The 19,745-nt window shown below is 39.2% G+C and overlaps 1 protein-coding gene across 2 annotated transcripts in view; it reads left to right on the forward strand.

The window, feature by feature from the left end:
* The window catches only part of LOC149819830 (SCY1-like protein 2 A), a 61,733-nt gene extending 42,197 nt beyond the window's left edge, over positions 1-19,536 (forward strand). Inside the window, exons 10-14 of one of the 2 annotated variants that reach the window (XM_089983637.1) lie at positions 1,753-1,881; positions 2,581-2,643; positions 2,752-2,913; positions 4,340-4,458; positions 18,094-19,536. In XM_089983637.1, coding sequence (XP_089839763.1) covers positions 1,753-1,881; positions 2,581-2,643; positions 2,752-2,913; positions 4,340-4,458; positions 18,094-19,027 — 1,407 coding nt within the window. In that variant the 3' untranslated portion in view covers positions 19,028-19,536. The remainder of the gene's footprint in view (positions 1-1,752; positions 1,882-2,580; positions 2,644-2,751; positions 2,914-4,339; positions 4,459-18,093) is intronic. The other variant, XM_089983638.1, reaches the window with a different exon arrangement.
* The last annotated feature ends 209 nt before the right edge of the window (positions 19,537-19,745 follow it).

The raw sequence follows: 19,745 nt of genomic DNA on the forward strand, positions 1-19,745 counted from the left end.
CTCCACCTACTGCTTTTGACAACTAAACTCTTAGCTTCATATTTGGTTCCATGGGAGAGTCAACTCTCTTAGTACCATCAATCAATCTGATCTTTGGCAATAACTCGGTTGCATATTTATGCTAGGGCAAATTAATTCTTTGTTTTGGGTATGCCACCTCAAGATCAAGGAAATACTTCAAGTTTCCCAAATCCTTCATCTCAAACACTTTAGCCAAACTTTTTTTTAGTATCTTCAATTTTTTGTACATCATCACCTGTGACAATCATAGCGTCTAAATATAAGAGAAGTATGTACTTCGCTTGATGACACGAACAATGCTGGATCATGGCAACTCAGCTCAATATTTGATAGGAAACCAAGTTCATGGTGCTTATTTCAGAATACCCTTGTGGAAGCTCCATGTATACTTCTTCATCTGAGTCCTCATTTAATAAGGCATTCTTCAAATCTAACTATCACAAATTTGAATATTTCAATGCATCTACAACAAACAAAATTCTTATAGTTGTCATACGTGCCACCAGTGCAAATGTCTCTGCATAGTCGACGCCATTACTCTAGCCTTGTATCTTTCAATGAAATCATCTGTCTTGGTCTTTATTCTATAGACCCTCTTACATTACATTATATGCTTTCCAAGTGGAAGTTTCACTAACTCCCAAGTCTGCATTCTTTTCAGCACACTTGACTCAGCTATGGCTAGGGGTGGCAATCGTGTCGGGTTGGCGGGTCAGCATACCTCAACCCGAACCCGACCCGTTTATTAAACGTGTCGGCTGTGGCAAACACGAACCCGACCCGTTTAATAAACGGGTAACCCGACACGACCCGTCAACCCATTTAATAAATGGGTTGGGTCGGGTAAACGGGTTCTCAGGTTGGCGGGTTGACCCACCCGCCTAACCCGTTTATTAAACTGGTCAGCCGGGTTGGCGGGTTGGCATACCCTCAACCCGAACCCGACCTGTTTAATAAACGGGTTACGCGGGTCGACCCGTTTATTAAACGGGTTGGCTTAAGCCCAACCCGAACCCGCCTAAGAGGCGGGTTGGTGGGTCGTGTCAGGTTTTGCCACCCCTAGCTATGGCCCTCTACCACTTTTCTTTAAGAGTAAGAAGGTGAACTCTAGAAGAGAAAAATTGAGAGGGAGCACAAAAGAAGTTTCATTCATTGAAAAGAAGAGAATACAACATATAGGGTTGACACCCCCCCCCCCCCCCCCCCTCACTAACCAACAAAATACAGCTTTGACAGATTTAGACCTCTTACTTTGATTGCTACACACTTTCTAAGCTAAAATACAAAAATGCTCTTATAAATACAAGAAGTACATAGATGCATATTACCCAACTCTTGTGATACACTATATTGCATTTCTCAACAGAATACATGGCTGATTGAGCAAAGACAAACTTGTAGATGTCTGCTGACCTGTGTATAATTCTTCTTCCAAATTTGTGCCTTCTGCTTGAGCTAGTCAAGGTTGCTTTAGTTTCCTTTACTTTTATTGCATCAAAATTGTGTTGCACCAGACTCCAGTATCCCGACCTACCTGTGCTTCTTGATGTTTGCATCCTTAACTTATATTGTATTGACCCACTTACAATGTGTGATTTTCATAACTTTGGCCAGCTCTCTTTCTGCTCTAGTCATTAGCTGGAATGCTTGCTTCTTTATTATTATTATTATTATTATTACATACCTTGTGGAGTATGTGAAGAATCTAATCTTGGTTTGTCATTCTTGTAGGCTAATCATGATCACTTGATTTCTCATGTTCTTCCGTTGCTTGTCCGAGCTTTTGATGATGCTGATGTACGCATACAAGAGGAAGTTTTACGCAGAACTGTTTGCCTTGCAAAACAACTTGATGGTCAGGTGATTAATGGTTTAAACACTTTTATTAGATTGTATTTCTTGCAACATATGTTGTGGAGCCTATGCCAGTTACATGTAATCTCTGGTTGATAAAGAATTTCGTAAATTCGCAGAACGTGCACATGCAAACACATTTATTTTCTGTAAACAATATCTTTCGAATAAAGATATGCTACCTTCAGAACACATCTGCTTTTTGTCCTTTTTTTAATACGTGACCATTTTGTCTACTGGATGGTTAATCATTGAAAAGAGAAAAGAGAAACTTGTATGTCTTGAACATAGTCACAGATATCAGTGGTATTTTGGAAATATCGCCTATATAAATAATTTTCTTGAGAAAATGATTTAAATGCTAAAATGTCATGAGATTTTTAAAATCAAATTTATTGCAAAATTATCATGGTAATATCATGATATTTCAGTCACTTTTATATTTCTTTTGTACATTTTAAATATGTTTTTCCTTCTTTCTTTTATATGTTTTATATTTCAAAAATTTCGTAACTTATATTTACATTTCTACAAAAATTTCTTATCTAAACATATTCTTTTTTATTTATTATATTTCTAAATTTTTTTAAGTGAGATTTTCCCAGGATTTATAAAAAAAACCTATATATTCTTTGTTTTTTATATGAACAATGTGATTGAGAATTATGTTAGCTTATTGTTGAATATTCATTACTTCTATTGCAGCTAGTGAAGCAAGCTATTCTGCCCCGTGTTCATGGCTTGGCCCTTAAAACTACAGTTGCTGCAGTATGTTTCTGCTCCTGAATATCCTCTTTTACATCCACACATACACATACAGATTATGCTCTGAAAAGGTTTTCTTATCAAGTTCTTAGATACTTCATTCTCTGGCAGGTGCGTGTAAATGCACTGCTGTGCCTTGGGGATTTGTTACCTTCATTGGACAAACATGCAGCTTTAGACATCTTGCAAACACTGCAGCGTTGTACTGCTGTTGATCGGTCTGCACCTACTCTTATGTGTACATTGGGTGTTTCAAACTCAATGCTCAAGCAGGTAAAGTGTTGCTCCATACCATCTCTTTAAGATACTGCATGGCCAATTTAAAACAAAATGTTGACTGAAGGCCGAACTCAGAACTCCTGTTGATCTTCATGTAACCTGAAATGGCTATGCTGTCAGTTCACATTGCACACACAAGTCAATGTGATTGATCAGGTTACTGGGTTGTATTTGACTTGCTTAGACCTATCTGAGATTCTGAGGTGGGTGAGCTCTGACTTGAGCTTTTCCTTTACTTTTGCTAGTGGTTGGACGATTTTACCTGTGGTTACTGTTAGGGGTGGAGACATTGGTTCGGGCTAGGCCTGCCCGATAATGGGCCCATAAAGGTCCGATAGGCCTGGTTGCTTTGAGTAGCCGCCGAGAGCCTGATCCGATTACCGATATGATAATCATGACCTAATTATGCTCGAAATGGCCAAACCACACCAGCCACACAAAAGAACTTGGTTGAGCATGATTGCGTTTTCCAATGAATTCTATGAATCCAAATGATTGAGGGAAAAACAGGAAATTGAAAACTTGAATAAACAAAAAAGGGAAAAAAAAGAGAAGAAAAACTCCTGTGGCTCTCTTCCTCTGGGGGAAGTTTGTCTTCTTGAGTATGATTCTCCAACCTCCCGTCCTCAGCCTGTCATCTTCTTCTCCTCCCCTCCCTCCTATCATCGCCACTGGAGCTTTAGAACACCGTTGCAGAGAGAGAGAGAGAGAGAGAGAGAGAGAGAGAGAGAGAGAGAGAGAGAGAGAGAGAGAGCTATCTCCAATAGAAAGAGGGGAAAGGAAAGACACCTAGGCCCTGGCCTGCTGCAGTTGTCATGTCAATCATGACATCTGTCGGTCAAGCCAGGCTTAGCCAGAGCCCTCTCTTTTTTGAAATTTGAATTGGGACTGCAACTCGTTAGGGTTTTGAGTCTATGTATTTGAGTTTTTTTAATCTCGGATGATAAGGGCCCGAGTCCGACCTGATAAGTTGTCAGGTCGGGCCCAGCCGAATTTATTCAGGCGGGTTCCTCAAATATGGGCCCGAGCTCAACCCGAGTTAGGCCAGGTACCCGGCCCTAGTTACTGTTTATCCTAGTATAAAGAAATTGTTTTTGGATCATTGTGTTCCATGTTTCTTCTTTTCTTTTGGGATTTTTTTCACACTTAGAATTTTGTCTGTTGATATCGAAATACGGTCGTTTTTGTGAAAATTCCAGTATGACTTGACATATAGGGGGATATGGAACAGGAGTCATAATGGAGTATTCATGTGACGTAGCATTGAATATGTAATACGAGGATGCAATACATTTTGAGTGCATGCAGTGCATTGATTTGTATCTTTCTAGTTTCTCGTCTTCTTCTGTCTACTGCTTTTAATGGGTAATCTTTTTTACCTGATCTTCCCTTGATATCTTTTGTATACCCTTGTGCTCAGTATGGCGTCGAGTTTGCAGCAGAACATGTTCTTCCTCTGCTTGTGCCACTTCTTATAGCTCAGCAGTTGAATGTTCAACAATTTGGGAAGTTTATGTTTTTCGTCACAGATATCCTTAGGTATGTTGTGCTTTACCTGGCTTGATTATTTTCTGTTATCCTGAATATTATACAAGCCAGGAACACTACACTCGGGGTGCCCAGCCATTTGATACAGCTGTTGATGCACCTACAGTCATGGGGATTATGGCAATCGACATAAATCATCGTTCTTGGTTCCCTCAAGAGCGCGCGCACACACACACACACACACACACACACACACACACACACATATATATATATATATATATATATATACAGTGATGGTTTCTCCTAACAGTAGGAGGGTGCAGACTGTGGAGTCTGCAAATTGTCTTAATTTTTATTTTTTAGTTATTTTTTTTAGAATCTAACCTTACAGATGTGATCTACATGGTCTATTTGGTAGTAATAGGCTTTTGGATAATCTGATTATGGCATGTGAGCAGGTTTTTATAAGACTTCAAAAATCAATGACTCGGACATTTTGTAAATTTAAAGACTCATAAAATCACATTTTTTCATTAGAAGACATAATCCGACAATCAATTTCTAGTATATGGATCATGCTAAACATCTGTAGGGTCAGATTTACCAAAACATGTCTTCAAACATCAAAAATCATAACCGTCTACAGTGTGGATGCTTAAGAGGGATCAATTTTCATATATATATATATATATATATATGTATGTACCTATGTGTATGTATGTATGCATGTATACATATTTATTTATTTGTATAGCCTGTTTCCAAATTTTCTCATCAAAAGATATGAAAACTGTCTTTTAATTAGTTCAAGGAGATCATAGGAAAAATAAAAAAAAGGGAACATATTGATGAAAATATATAAATGTATTTGGAAATATCAGGAAAATGCATGATTATGACAGTAAAATTGCAAATCATGTCATGATAAATGAGCATGTCCAAAAACTTCATGTTTTATAATGGGCACATAACACACGTGGAGTTTTTACCTCATATCTTAAGAACCAAAGTTGGTCTTTCTTGTCTGTTTTGAATCTAGTTTAGTTGGTTTCGTGAACATGGGTCATAGGTGATAACTAACACTACAAGGATGAGGGTTAATAGCGGCGATTTTTCTCACCGCTATTGTCCTGTAACGACGCGAATAAGTCGTCGAAAGAAAATGACATTTGTTGACCAATAACGATAACATTTATAGCTCGTCGTTAAAGGGTGAACTAATACTAACGAAGAATCTCGCCGGAACTGGAAACACTAATAGTGGTGAGGTATCCAATAATGACGAGGTTGTTTTAACGACAAGATACCCTATAACGGTGAGCAAAAGATCTCACCATTATAGGCTACCTATAGTTTATAACATTCTAGTCTAGCAACGAGCATTAACTCTTGCTGTTGTAGACGATAACAACGCGACAGGATTTGGCCTATAATGACGAGACAGAAATGTCGCCGTTATAGGTTATAAACGTGGAAATTGAAAACTAAAAAGTAGTTTAAAAAAATTGTTTTTACGTTCAAATACATACACTTCAAATATACTAAAATTAACAACTAAAACATACATTCAACAAAAATTAAACAAAAACTTCAAATACACTTAAAAAATACAACCCTCTACATCCTCTCCAAGCCTGCAACATAAATACTTCAAATGTAACCCACTACATCCTCAAACATTTAACATACTTTAAACTACTGACATACACTTCAAACGTACATTAAACAAAAACTTCAAACACACTTCAAAAAATATACACTTAAAAAATGCAAACCCCCCTACATCCTTTTCAAGCCTATAAAAAACACACTTCAATATTCATATAAATCAAAATTTAATTATAGCAATTGTAGCAAAAAATTTAGAAATCAAAAAATATATGCAAAGAGTTCACAAATTGTGTCTTTGCACATTTATGAAGGACTGTATCTCCTCTCTGAGCTTCCTAATTGCTTCTCTCTCTCTCTCTCCATTTTCTGTCTACTCTCTTACTCAATTTCCTATCTAGTTGCTTTTTGTTGTCGCTCCATTTCCTCTCTTAACTGTTGGACCTTCGTTTGCCTCTCCTCCAGCTGAGATGATAGCTGCAAAATTTGGGCATGACCAGTGTTGTGAAAAGCGTTGAGGCGTAGTGAGGCGCTCAACCAAAATCTGAGGCGAGGCGTAAGCCTCGAGGCGCAAAGCGTAAGCCTCAAAATTTTTTTTTATTAAAACTTAAAATAGACTATAAAAATTATCTAAAATTATAAATAAATAAGAAATGCTTTATCGATGAAGCAACAACCAACAAAAAATAAAAAATATCAAATAAATACGGAAAAAATATGAACTGCAACATAGAATATCAGTAAGCATCCTTGTGGACAAAAAACAAATGAATTATTCTTTTCTAAAAAGAATCAAAACTGCTCTGGAACTTAACACATAGATCATTTTCTGTCAATGTGCTTAATACAGAAATTCAAAACTGTCATTAGGCTTAATACATCTATATCCTGTTATGGAACTTAACATAAATAAATTTCTGTCAATATCCTTAATACAAAAATTCATCAAAACCAAAAACATGCAAAGTAGGGATTTCTACGTAATTATTCTTTTTATCAAACACACGTATCAGATTATTAAGTCTACAAATTTTTTTAATGCTGGAAAGGCATATCAGATAGACTTGCAGATTATCATCAGAAGCAAAACACGCAGATGTAGGGATTTCAACTTATTATATAATTTTTTCCTCAATGTCAAATCCGCATATCAAAAATTTTCCCTAGGCTGGTAATGCATATCAGGTGTATTTGCAGATTTTCATTAACAACAAAAACACGTAGATACCGCAATTTCAACATATTATATCTTTTTCACTGTCAAACACGCGTATCAAAATTTTCCCCAATGCTGGAAATGCATATCAGGTGTATTTGCAGATTTTCATTTAAAACAAAAACACGTAGATACCACGATTTCAACATATTATATCTTTTTCACTGTCAAACACGCGTATCAAAATTTTCCCCAATGTTGGAAATGCATATCAGGTGTATTTGCAGATTTCCAGCAAAAGCAAAAACACGCAGCTGCAGTGATCGTATCCATTAACATACAAAAAAATTAACCATCTAATGAAACATAAAACACATACATTTTTTAATGTAACACCAGGTTTCTGTACATAAAAGAAAACGCAGGACCCCTAGCAGAAACACGACAGAATGTATTTGGCACAGAATCATTCAGACAAAAATAAATAAAATCACACCTCATAGCAAAGTGCGCAGGTTTCTAATCTTTTGTTTTTCTTTTATTTTCAGATGCATATTGAGAATGCCGAGCACATTCAGAGGTGTATTGAAAACGCAGAACACCTTTGGATGTGTATTGAAAACGCAAAACATACTCGGAAGCATCTTGAAAACGCAGAGCACATTCAGAGGTGTATTGAAAACGCAGAACACATTAACTGAAAACAAAAAGAATAAATTAGAATAGTTTAATGCATTTCTGTGCATGAACTACGGCAAAAAGAGAGACAAAATCTGTGCATCTGTGCATTTTTTTGTATCACGCGAGAGACGAGAGAAGAGATAAGAAGAAGAGGAGGAGAACGAGAGAGAAAAAAAAAATCATACCTGTTTCGGGGCTCCACCACGCGAGAGAGAATGTTGTGAGCCCGTGAGAGCCGTGAGGGAGAGAAGGTTGTGAAAAAAAAAAAATCAAAACACATAAAAGGAGTAGGTAGGGCTTTGTTTAAGCCTTATTTTTTTGGTCGAATGGGGGTTTTGACCCTCATTTGACCAAATAAATCGAGGCGGGTACGCCTCAGTCCGAGGCGCGCCTCGCCTCAAGGCGTGCGCCTCAAGGCCTATGAGGCGCACGCCTCAAGGGTATTGCGTTTCAAGCCTGCGCCTCAAGGCACAAAGGCCCTCGCCTTGAGGTGAGGCGCGCTTTTTGCGCCTTGAGGCGCGTTTTTAACAACACTAGGCATGACTAGAGTTAGATGGTTTGGATGAAGGAAAAAATGTACCCATCTCCCTTACATGTTCGTACCGCACCTCGAGGACCTTGGCAAAGATGTTTCACTGCGACATCGACAAGCCTCCTTGTGAAGATGTTGAATTTTCAATCTTCACATATTGCAGCTTCGTCTGCACATCGTTAATAATTTGTTGTATATCGGTAACTAATGATAATGTACAAAATAAAATGAATGAATGTGACACTTCAAAGTGTGAGTTACTAAAAGGGTGGTTTCTGCTTCGCTATAGATGAACGTTGTGCGATCTGAATTAGTATGCGTCTCTTTGTAGAACGCACTCGGTATCAGTTTTTGTCCATCTATTTCAGTCTGTAAATAACAAATTAAGAATGTATTAGATCAAACATATTTAACACTACAAGTATATGAAAAAAATAAACTTACACTAAAGAAACTTACCCTCGTATGATATCTCAGGAGGTACAAAGACGATCCATTGGTATGTTGGACCGTCTCTTTTACTTTATGCATCAAATTTTTCTTCGACGCCCGCTATTAACCAAAGAAAGATCAATTAGTTGATGAAAATCTAGAAAATTGAACATTTATTTACTTATAAATATATATATCCAATATTTATCATGTAATAGTTTCTAGTGAAAAACATTTAAATCCCTTTCCACACTTCAGGGTTGACTCTCTCTGAAGGATGTTGTTTTGCTACGTCGTGGTTTTGAAACTTTTGGTAATGCTTGTAGAAACCTTCTCACACCCTTGAATATGATAGTTGAAGCTGCTTATCCACGCAACACTGATGGTTAGGTATATCTTTATCTAAATCAAACTCTTCCTTCACTAAATTATCAAAATATAGTTAGTAATATTCTTTTAATGAATTAATTTGTTTATCAAAATATAGTTAAATAATATACTTACATAAACTGCCTCACATAACACTATCTTCTCGTCGTTTGAGACCTTCCATGAGTTGTGAGCGAGTATGGCCTGCTCACTGATGATGCACGAAAGCCTCCTAGAGAATACAAAGGACCCCTTACCCGCAACACCTTGCATCTCAGGATAATTACCAATGCCTTTCGTTGCTTGATTTGCTTTTGGTGGGCTATACATTTGTTCTTTCCACGTTTGCGTTGAGAAGATTCTGCAGTTGTTAATTTATAGTAAGAAATAAAATAAATATTAATATGAATGATAATAATAAATTTGTAATTGTAATGAAGAAATACTAGATTAATATTTACATGAGGCTGTCGTGGACGACTTTGGAGTTGCAGTGGCTTGTGGTGTGTAAGGAGTCACCTCTTCTTTCCTTGAAGTATCACCCACGTGTGATCTGAAGTCGATCCTGTCTAGGTGTTTACCTTGGCTGGCGGGTGGTGAACCGAATCTTACGGAGGAAGAACCCCCACATCCTCATCGTGACTATGTCAACATTTGTTAATTTCATGCAAACAATATTAGATTAGACTACACTGTACAAAATTGAATCATACAAGAACAATATTAAATTTGATATATATTATGAAAAACCGAGGTCGGGGTAGGCCTAATGATGCTCCAGTTAGAAGGTTGGAGAAATGGGAAAATATATTAGTTAAAAGAGGTCGGGGTAGGCCTAAGAAGACTTGGATGGAGATGATAGGAAAGGATATGAATGCTTTGAACCTCACCGAGGACATGGCGTTGGATAGAAATGATTGGAGGAAAAGGATTCATGTGGAAGACCCAAAATGAATTTCTTTTTTGGTTCATATCGCTGACCCCAATTGTTTTGGGATGAAGGCGTAGTTGTTGTTGTTGTTGTATTATGAAAAACCGATTCACAAATTGCATATATATCAAATGAACGACAACAACAAGATCATGGATGGAGTTAAGATAATACACATTTATGAAATATAAACAAGGGTCATATACATTTTTAAACTCATTTTGAAGAGGAAAAAAGAACACAAATGCATAAAATAGAGATAACACATGCACTTACATTGCACCCTAGATTCTTTGTCAACTCTTCAATAGGTAAATATTGAATTGTACTTATATCAATTTTTGGGTCTAGCCCTGAGTCCTTCACCCAATTAGGACTCTTTGACAACACATAGTTTTCCTTCTCAACTTGTGATGTAGACTTGCTGCAGTGTTTATGAATTCCGTAACAATAACGTGACCTATTAAGACCCATGTATCAAATTTAATACCGAATTCATCCTAGAGTAACAAATCACATTGGCATTCATTTCAAAAAATATTTTTTATAACCTAATCACATAGACATTCATTTCAAAAAATATATTTTAGAACTTAATCACATAGGCACATAAGCATTCATTTCAAAACATATATTCCATCACCTAATCACATAGGCACATAAGCATTCATTTCAAAAAATATATTTAAGAACCTAATCCGGTATGCACATAAGCATTCATTTCAAAAAATATATTTCAGAACCTAATCACATAGGCATTCATTTCAAAAAATATATTTCAGAACCTAATCACATAGGCATTCATTTCAAAAAATATATTTTAGAGCCTAATCACATAGGCATGTAAGCATTCATTTCAAAACATATATTTTAGAACCTAATCACATAGTCACATAAGCATTCATTTCAAAATATATATTTCAGAATCTAATCATATAGTTACATAAGCTTTCATTTCAAAAAATATATTTCAGAACCTAATCACATAGGCATTCATTTCAAAAAATATATTTCAAGCATTCATTTCAAAACATATATTTCAAAACCTAATCAATTACTACTAGAGGCTGTGGGAACAATGAGAATACTTGTGAACTGGAAGTCGACATGTCTCATTTTGGGGATTTTCAGACAAAATTGAAGAAATGCTAAGACATTGTAAGACTTCATATCCAGACATCTCATAAGTCAATAACAAGAGTATAAATTATAATTGCTAAATCATGTTTGCTTTAGCGACAAGGAAAAATCTGAGTTAATTTGTAATAATTTAAATTGTCAACTTGATCATTAACATAAAGATGAATTTAAATGATTTCTCGACATAGTGCATCATATATTCAATCAACTCAAACTCTGGAAATTGGACCCAAGTGTTTTAGTTTAAATGAAGCATTGTCTGGACTCTAGAAACTCAGATAACTTTGTTGGTTTTAGATTATCCAGTTGCTAATTGATATAGCTACATGGATCCGATTCAGTTTCTTTTAGTCACGAGTCTGTGCCTTTTATCCAATGAAATGGAACCTCAAAGTCATTAGCTTTGGTGGCTAGAAAGTGGGCAAGAGAGAAGGCTAGAAACAAAAAGGTAAAAAACCTGTAATGAAAAATAAACTAATGCCTACAAGAAGGTAAAGAACCACAAAAAAATCCAATACATATGAACCACCATGATTACAAATAAACAATAGTTTAATCATCGCAGAAACTGTATGATCAGATGCAACTCTATTTTTTTTAGATTAATTTGTTGGAACATTATCCACAAAAACTGTCCACATAAAATAGTAGCACAAAGGCTTGCACCGATAGCCACTAGAAGCTTTTACTTGTACTGGAAAACTTGTTTTTTAGGAAGCTGCTTTGGAAGTTGGAAACTAAGGGCTGTGAAAACTTTTAAGCTAATTTGGGAGACTCATTTGTTGGGAAGCTGGAAAGCACCTTGGAAACTCATGGGGAAGAATGTCCAATGATATCTGATTTTTAACATGAGAATTGGACCTTTACTATGTTGGAACATAATCCACATAAAACCATCCGCATAAGACAGTAGCCTGAAGACTTGGACACATGGCCACTATAAGTTTCCACGTATTCAGGGAAGCTCATTTATTGGAACTTCACTTCTGAAGTAGAAAACTAAGTGCAGTGCTGTGGAAGTTTTTAGATATTTTGAAGGGCCCATTTATTGGGAAGTTGCTTCGGAAGCTGGAAACAAAGCACTTTCGAAACTTGGTTCTCTTATCACAGGGAAGAATGCTTTCAATGATATCAGATTTTTAAAATAAGATATTTACTAAAAAACAACACTTAGATAATGAATTAAAATTTATAACCAGCACTGCAATTGTTCCCTTGCGACTTACAGTGTACAGTTGCGCTAGATTCTGTTTTGCTTTTGTTGAGTCTGATGTAAGCTGCCCGGTTCAGGTGAATCAATACCCCGAAGGGGCAGCCCGTATACTTGAACTGTAATCGCCTGCGGGCAAAATTGTGAATGAATTAAATGCGTTGAGCTTTCTTTTGTTCACCCTCGTTGTGATTGCTTCTTGTGATTGCAATTTCTCTCCCTCTATTCTCTCTTGCTCTCTTGCACTCTGATCACAAGCTTCCGCGACCGGCAAGCGAGCTGACGAGTAGGCTTGCGGCGGTAAGGAAGGACCGTCGCGCCGCGCTGGCCCATTGAAGGAAATAGGCCCGTGACAAGTGGTACCAGAGCCCGTTCTCGTGCTGGGGAAGGGACTCCGGAGTCGGTGTCGACAGACACGCCGACAGACTGCGATTTGTGAGCAAGACATCGTGGCGCCTTATCAACACTTGCGCAACACCAAAGGCAAGGCAGTTGCCAAAGCTGAGGAGATGGGTTCACCTCGGGGCCAAGAAGAGTTGGCTGCAACTGTTAACAAGCTGGTGGAAGATGTGACTTCTCATGATGAAGCGATTTCACGCGCATGTGAATCATTCAATGGATTGAATGATGTGGTGGCGAGCCTGCAAGAGCAGGTGAACTTACTAATGGGGCAGGTCACTTCATTAACGACTACAATGACCGATCTTGAGTTGAGGAACCGTACGTTGCAGCGGACGGTGACCCTAAATGGCGGAAATGGTGAGAGACCATCAAGGATTGATGTACCTAGACCCGCAAAATTCAATGGTTCTCGTGACAGCAAGGCCATTGAGAACTTCTTGTTTCAAGTAGAAGACTACTTGGATATCCAGAATGTGACCCTCGAAGATATGAGGATCAAGGCTGCAGCGGCCTTACTTGATGGTGATGCTATCGCTTGGTGGAGGCGGAAGCGCAATGACATGGAGAAGGGTCAATGTGTGATAGACACCTTTGACGACTTCAAAGTAGAGTTGCGCAACTACTTCATGCCAAGAAATGCGCAGAGACAGGCTTACCAGATGGTTCGTGAGCTCAAACATACTGGTTCGTTGCAAGACTATGTCAGAATGTTCCAGAAGCTTATGCTGGAGATACCTAACATGCCAGAAGACGACATGCTCAACTGGTTCATTGTGGGACTTCAACCATGAGCACAGTCTGAAGTGGAAATGAGCAACCCTCGCATTTTGAAAGATGCATATGTGGCGGCTGAGCGCTTAGTTGACACTCAGCGCAAGCCTTTCACCCCATCAACCAAAGTTGGGAAGAAGCCTGACCACGGAGGCAAGAAGGATGAGCAGCGTAACGATAAAGGTGAGGCGTCGACACGCCATTAATCCGAAAAGAAACAGAACTACACAAAGCATAACAACAGCAACAAGGGTGCAGTTGTGACATGTTGGTTCTGTGGTGATAGACATATCGCCCGGCAATGCCCAAAGCGCCTTGTAAAGGACGACAGGCAAGCCAATGCTGCACAAGAAGAATGCAGCGATACTGAAGGCAACGACACTGAGATCATGCAACCGAGGATGGGCGCCATGCGATCGATTAACGCAGCTAGAAGTTGCGCAACTAAGAACATGCAGGTCAGTAAGGAACTTATGTACGTAGAAGTCATTATGAATGGAAAGTCTACTTCGGCAATGGTAGACTCCGGGGCCACACACAACTTTGTCTCGCGGGAAGAGGCAGAGCGGTTGGGCTTGAAAACTGGGCCAAAGCAGAGGACTATAAAAAACGTAAACTCTGAGGCCAAGCCCATCCTTGGTGAAGCAAGAGATGTGGCTACTCAAGTGGGGAGTTGGGTCGGGAAAGCCAACTTCTCTATGGTGCCCCTGGACGATTTCAAGGTGATTTTGGGTATGGAGTTTCTGCGAAACCGGAATGTGATGATGCTGCCAAAGTTTAACACGTTGACGATCATGGGATCAGACCTGTCCCACACAGTGCAGTGCCTTACGCAGAAAGGCAAGTCTTCAGTGTTATCAGCAATGCAACTGAAGAAGGGTGTCAAGCATGGGGAGCAGACATTCTTAGTTGCAGTGCGTGCAGATGAAGGGAAGGTAGAAGCAACAGTGCCGCCGACCCTAGCCCCTCTATTGGAGGAGTTTCGGGGGGTGATGCTTCCGGAATTGCCAAAGCGTCTTCCGCCAAGACGCGAGGTCGACCATAAGATTGAGTTGACCCCGGGAGCAAAGCCTCCCGCAATGGTTCCATACCGTATGGGGCCAACAGAGTTGAAGGAGCTGCGCAGGCAGCTAGACGAGATGTTGGACGCAGGCATTGTTCGTCCATCAAAAGCCCAATTTGGTGTCCCGGTCCTTTTCCAGATGAAACATGATGGCTCTAAACGGTTATGTGTGGATTACCGTGCTTTGAACAAGGTCACGGTGAAGAACAAGTACCCATTGCCATTGATAGCGGACTTGTTCGATCAGCTAGGCAGTGCCCGTATCTTTTCCAAGTTAGATCTGCGATCGGGTTACTGGCAGGTGAGGATTGCTGAAGGTGATGAGCAAAAAACAACTTGTGTCACCCGCTATGGTGCTTACGAATTTCTAGTAATGCCATTCGGGTTGACAAATGCTCCAGCCACATTCACGACTTTAATGAACCAAATCTTCTACCCTTACTTAGACAAGTTTGTGGTAGTCTATCTGGATGATATCGTGATCTACAGCAGTAACATGGAGGAACATGTCGGGCACTTGCGAACAGTGTTTCAGGTGCTGAAGGATAATGACCCTTGTGTCAAACGAGAGAAGTGTCTCTTCGGGAAGGAGGAGATCAGCTTCCTTGGCCACGTGGTGGGGCGTGGTGTGCTGCGTATGGATGGGCAGAAGATAAGGGCCATCCAGGAATGGGTTCCGCCAAGCAAAGTGCCAGAATTGCAGTCATTCCTTGGCTTGGCAAACTATTATCGGCGTTTCATCGAAGGTTATTCCCTCATTGCTGCGCCCCTCACTGATTTGTTAAAGAAGAATCGGGTATGGCTTTGGACAGGAGCGTGCCAAGATGCCTTCGAAGGCTTGAAGAAAGCCTTAGTGAGGGAGCCTGTGCTGCGACTGCCTGATCATTCGAGACCCTTCGAAGTCCACACGGATGCCTCAGACTTTGCCATTGGCGGAGTTATTATGCAAGATGGTCATCCGATTGCATATGAGAGTCGCAAGCTGAAAGATGCAGAGATGCGTTACACAGTGCATGAACGGGAGATGACCGCCATTATGTATTGCCTCAGGACCTGGGGTCACCAGAGTGAGCGGCGAAGAGGGAGGGGGTTGCCAGAGTGAGCAGCAAGGAAGTGGGTTGCGAGTTCAATCAGTTTTTGACCCGAGTGACTGGGCGATCCGGGCCGAGTCTGAGTTACTCTGTTGACCCGGGAGCAATGTTGTGAAAAACGTTAAGGCATAGTGAGGCGCTCCACCAAAAATTGAAGCGATGTTTAAGTCTCGAGGCGTAAAGCATAAGCCTCATTTTTTTAAACTTTAAAAAACTTTAAAAAAGTATCTAAATTACAAATAAATAAAACAAATGCTTTATTGATGAAGCAACAACTAATAAGAAATAAAAAAAACTCAAATAAATACTGAATAATATTAGATTAACATGTAAAAGTAATATTAATGTAACAACTTGATCTATGTAAGTATCTAATAAATAAAATGTGAGCATTTAATAAAAAATTAAGTAACAAAATCTCTTAACAATCAATAAAATCTATTAATTCTTTTCTTCATTATTATTTGTATTCTTTTTCAAGTTTTTATTGTTGTCTAAGGTATAAATATAAAGGATATGTGGCAAACCAACTACCGCCATAGTTTAACTTGAGAAATTTTAAAATTTGATGTATTTAAACAAAAAAGAAGAGATAAAGACAACACCAACTTATTTATATGCAAAAAAATACGCATCAATTTCATTATAACACTCATATAGGCTTACATTTAGAGAAAGAACAAAAATGAAAAAAAGAAAAGATCACCCATTTAGGTTTCGTACTTCTTAGATTTTCAACTAAAGATTTTGTTTTTCATCCATATAACTTTTAGAGAACAACAATGAGATGGGTACCAACTTTGTGCAGAAAAAAACATAAAGAAAAAAAAATTAAAGGGTTATCAGGAAAAAAAAAACAGAAAGAGAAACGAGAGAGAAAGAAAGGGGAGAGCGAGAGGGAGAGGCAGATGAGGAGAGCGAGAGAGACAACGAGAGGGAGAGACAGAGAGAGGGAGCGAAAGACGAGAGAAAGAGAGGGAGAGCGAGAGACGAGAGAGAAAGAGAGGGGAGAGCGAAAAATGAGAAACAGAGGCAAAGAAGAAGAAGAACGAGTCAGAGAGATAGAGAGGGTGCACGCAGTTGCTCCTCTCTTCTTCTTTGACAGTGAAGATGAGGGAGAAGAGGAAAAGAGGAGAGGAAACAAAAGGGGAGTGCCCTAACATTTGGCCCCTTTTTGTTTAGTTTTTTTTACATGGATTTTCTGTCAAATGAGGGTTTTGACCTTGTCAAAATGAGGCGTGCGCCTCGTCACAAGGCATGCGGCGCACACCTCGACCATAGTTGCACCTTCAGCTTACGCTTCAAGGCAAAAAGGCCCTAATCTTGAGACGAAGCACGCTTTTTGCACTGCGCATTTTTAACAACATTGCTCTGAAGTTTTTAAACTATGGTTGAGGATCTCCTAACAGGTATAATTTTAGTTGTTGGGGAGCCCCAACAGCTATATTGATTGCTTACAAAAATGCCTTTTAACATTGGTGAAAGGGACATCAAATAAAAAAATAAAGAAAGATTACAATGCTGCCCCTAATGGGCAGCTCCTATTTCATAGAAAAAACTGACGAAAATGCCCCTGGTGGGTATTATTAATTTGCAGTAATAGGAACATAATATATATATATATATATATTAACAAGGTGGTGATGGCAATGGTGATGATGGGGATAAAATTGAAGAAAATATGTAGTTAAAAAAAAAATAGGTCTCCCTATTTTTGAAAAAAGGTGAAATTTATAAAAAAATCATTGAAAAATAAAATAAAAAATCCAGACACCAAACTTGCTATCTAAAATAAGTATAAATGGCAATGGGCAATTTTATAAAGTGATCCATATTCCAAACAGGGGGTTAAAGCACTACCGCAGGAGACCGTAGGGGTTGCCTGCTTGGCGAGCAAGGTTGTTGAGATGAAGGCACCTGATCAAATCCCACTGGCTCATGGGTGTGTCCGTGGCTTTCAGTGGTAGGCCACGTAAGGCAAGGTGGTTGGGGGCCCCACCCAGGGGTTTCCTTGCTTCAGCGAGGGTTCCTCATCATAAAAAAAAAAACAAGGGGTCAAACCATATAATTTTTCTTAACATTTTTTTAATCTCTGATGCTTTAATTATAGACTTCTTAATTTGAGATTGAATATTGAGGTTTACCCAACCCAATGCAAAAACCAATATTTTGCATTTCCTCAAGAAACTCAATAAAATTGCGTGCTATATTTGGAAGATTTGATTGCTCTTGTCCCGAGTGTTACGTCTATGTTTTACCATCTTTGCCTGAATCGCTTCACTGTGGGAATTCCACAGGAAAATAGAAGAGAAACGTGGTGTATTGGTGAGTGACTCAGGTGCTTCAGGTGTTGGTGTCAAGCATGCTGGAGCTAATGGGCATCTGCCTGATCCCCTCCAGAAACCAACTGGGCATCTGTCATCTTCAACAAAGTCTACGAGTGCATGGGATGAAGATTGGGGTTCGATAACCAAAAAACCTACTTCCTTACAAGGGCCCAACTTACCCCCAAAGTCTACAACACCAGCTTCTCAGCCAATGCTGGTTTCTAACACTCAGTTTCAATCAACATCGAAGCCTGATATACAAGTTCCTGTATCTTGTCCCGCTGTTGATATTGAGTGGCCGCCTCTGGCACCTTCTAACAGTCAGGGTTCTCAGGTCATTGAAAATGAGAAACAAAAGTCGACTTCTCAAGTGCCTGGAGATTCAAGTTTTGATGACATTGATCCATTTGCTGATTGGCCTCCACGCCCAGGAAACACGGTAAACAGTAGTCTGGGCTCGACAATGGGTATCTCAATTGGGATATCTATGCCAAATCAAGGAAGACCAGTTGTAAATGCAAACAACCCAGCCAATGTATCCTTCAACAATCCAATTGGTCTGTCCAAACTCTATGAGCAGAGTCCATCCTCTAGCACAAACACCACAAACAGTTCCAGCTTTTCTATCAACAGTTCAGTTGGGCTATCCAGACCAAATCAAGGAAGCATTGGACAAGGTACTGCTGCCACTCATGCTACTAAAAGAGAAGTCAACCTGGAATCAGTATTTGTGCCAGTCAAAAGCCAACAGCCACCCCCACTGAGAATTGCTCCACCCCCACCTGCTGGGAGGGGAGGAGGACGAGGTAGACATCGTGGGCGCTCAGATTCTACCCCGTTATCTTTGTCAAAAAATCCAAAAGCACAATCTGAACAACCACCTTTACTGGATCTGCTAGGATGAGTTGAATTTGTGTCTATGATTTGCTGAAAAAAAGGAATTGGGCAGTTTGGCAGTGGCCAGTTAGCCACCATGTGAAGCAGCTGGGCTCTTTTTACACAAAGCACATCACCCACATCACAAAATTAGGTGGGTATTAAATGATATTGTCCTCATGCATATGTTGCCATTGGAGCATGGTGCATACAGATATGGATGACCAACGTGCATCATTTCTATTTGCTGCATCTCTACTGGTTTGACATGAGTGGAATTTGTGTACTTGGGGTCTGGTCTTTGTTTTCCTTTTGGTTATCCCTCATCTAAGGGTCGGTTAATGTATTCTTTGAGATTGGCTGCAGACACTTGATAAGGTCTGGCTGTAATAAAAGAACAAATTCTCCAATGACTTGTTATACATTCCCCAGTTTGCACCCACCAGTTTGATGTATTATTTGAGATTGTCTCCAGACACTTGATAAGGTCTGGCTGTAATAAAAGAACAAATTCTTCAATGACTTGTTCTACAGTCCCCAGTTTGTGCTGACCAGTTTGATTACAAAATGGGCATGGTGCTAAATGATATATTTTTTGAATTTATAACCCGAAGAAACTGCACGAAGACCTGGTGGCACTGGCTCAGCTTGTCATACCTACGGTGGTCATTAAATGAAAAATGATATTGGTTTTTAATGTTTTTTTGAAATTCTAACCGGACAAATGTAATCCATATGTTTGTTTT

The sequence above is a fragment of the Nuphar pumila genome, chromosome 12, assembly GCF_984573655.1.
Source record: "Nuphar pumila chromosome 12, dmNupPumi1.hap1.1, whole genome shotgun sequence".
NCBI classification, from domain to species: Eukaryota; Viridiplantae; Streptophyta; class Magnoliopsida; order Nymphaeales; family Nymphaeaceae; genus Nuphar; species Nuphar pumila.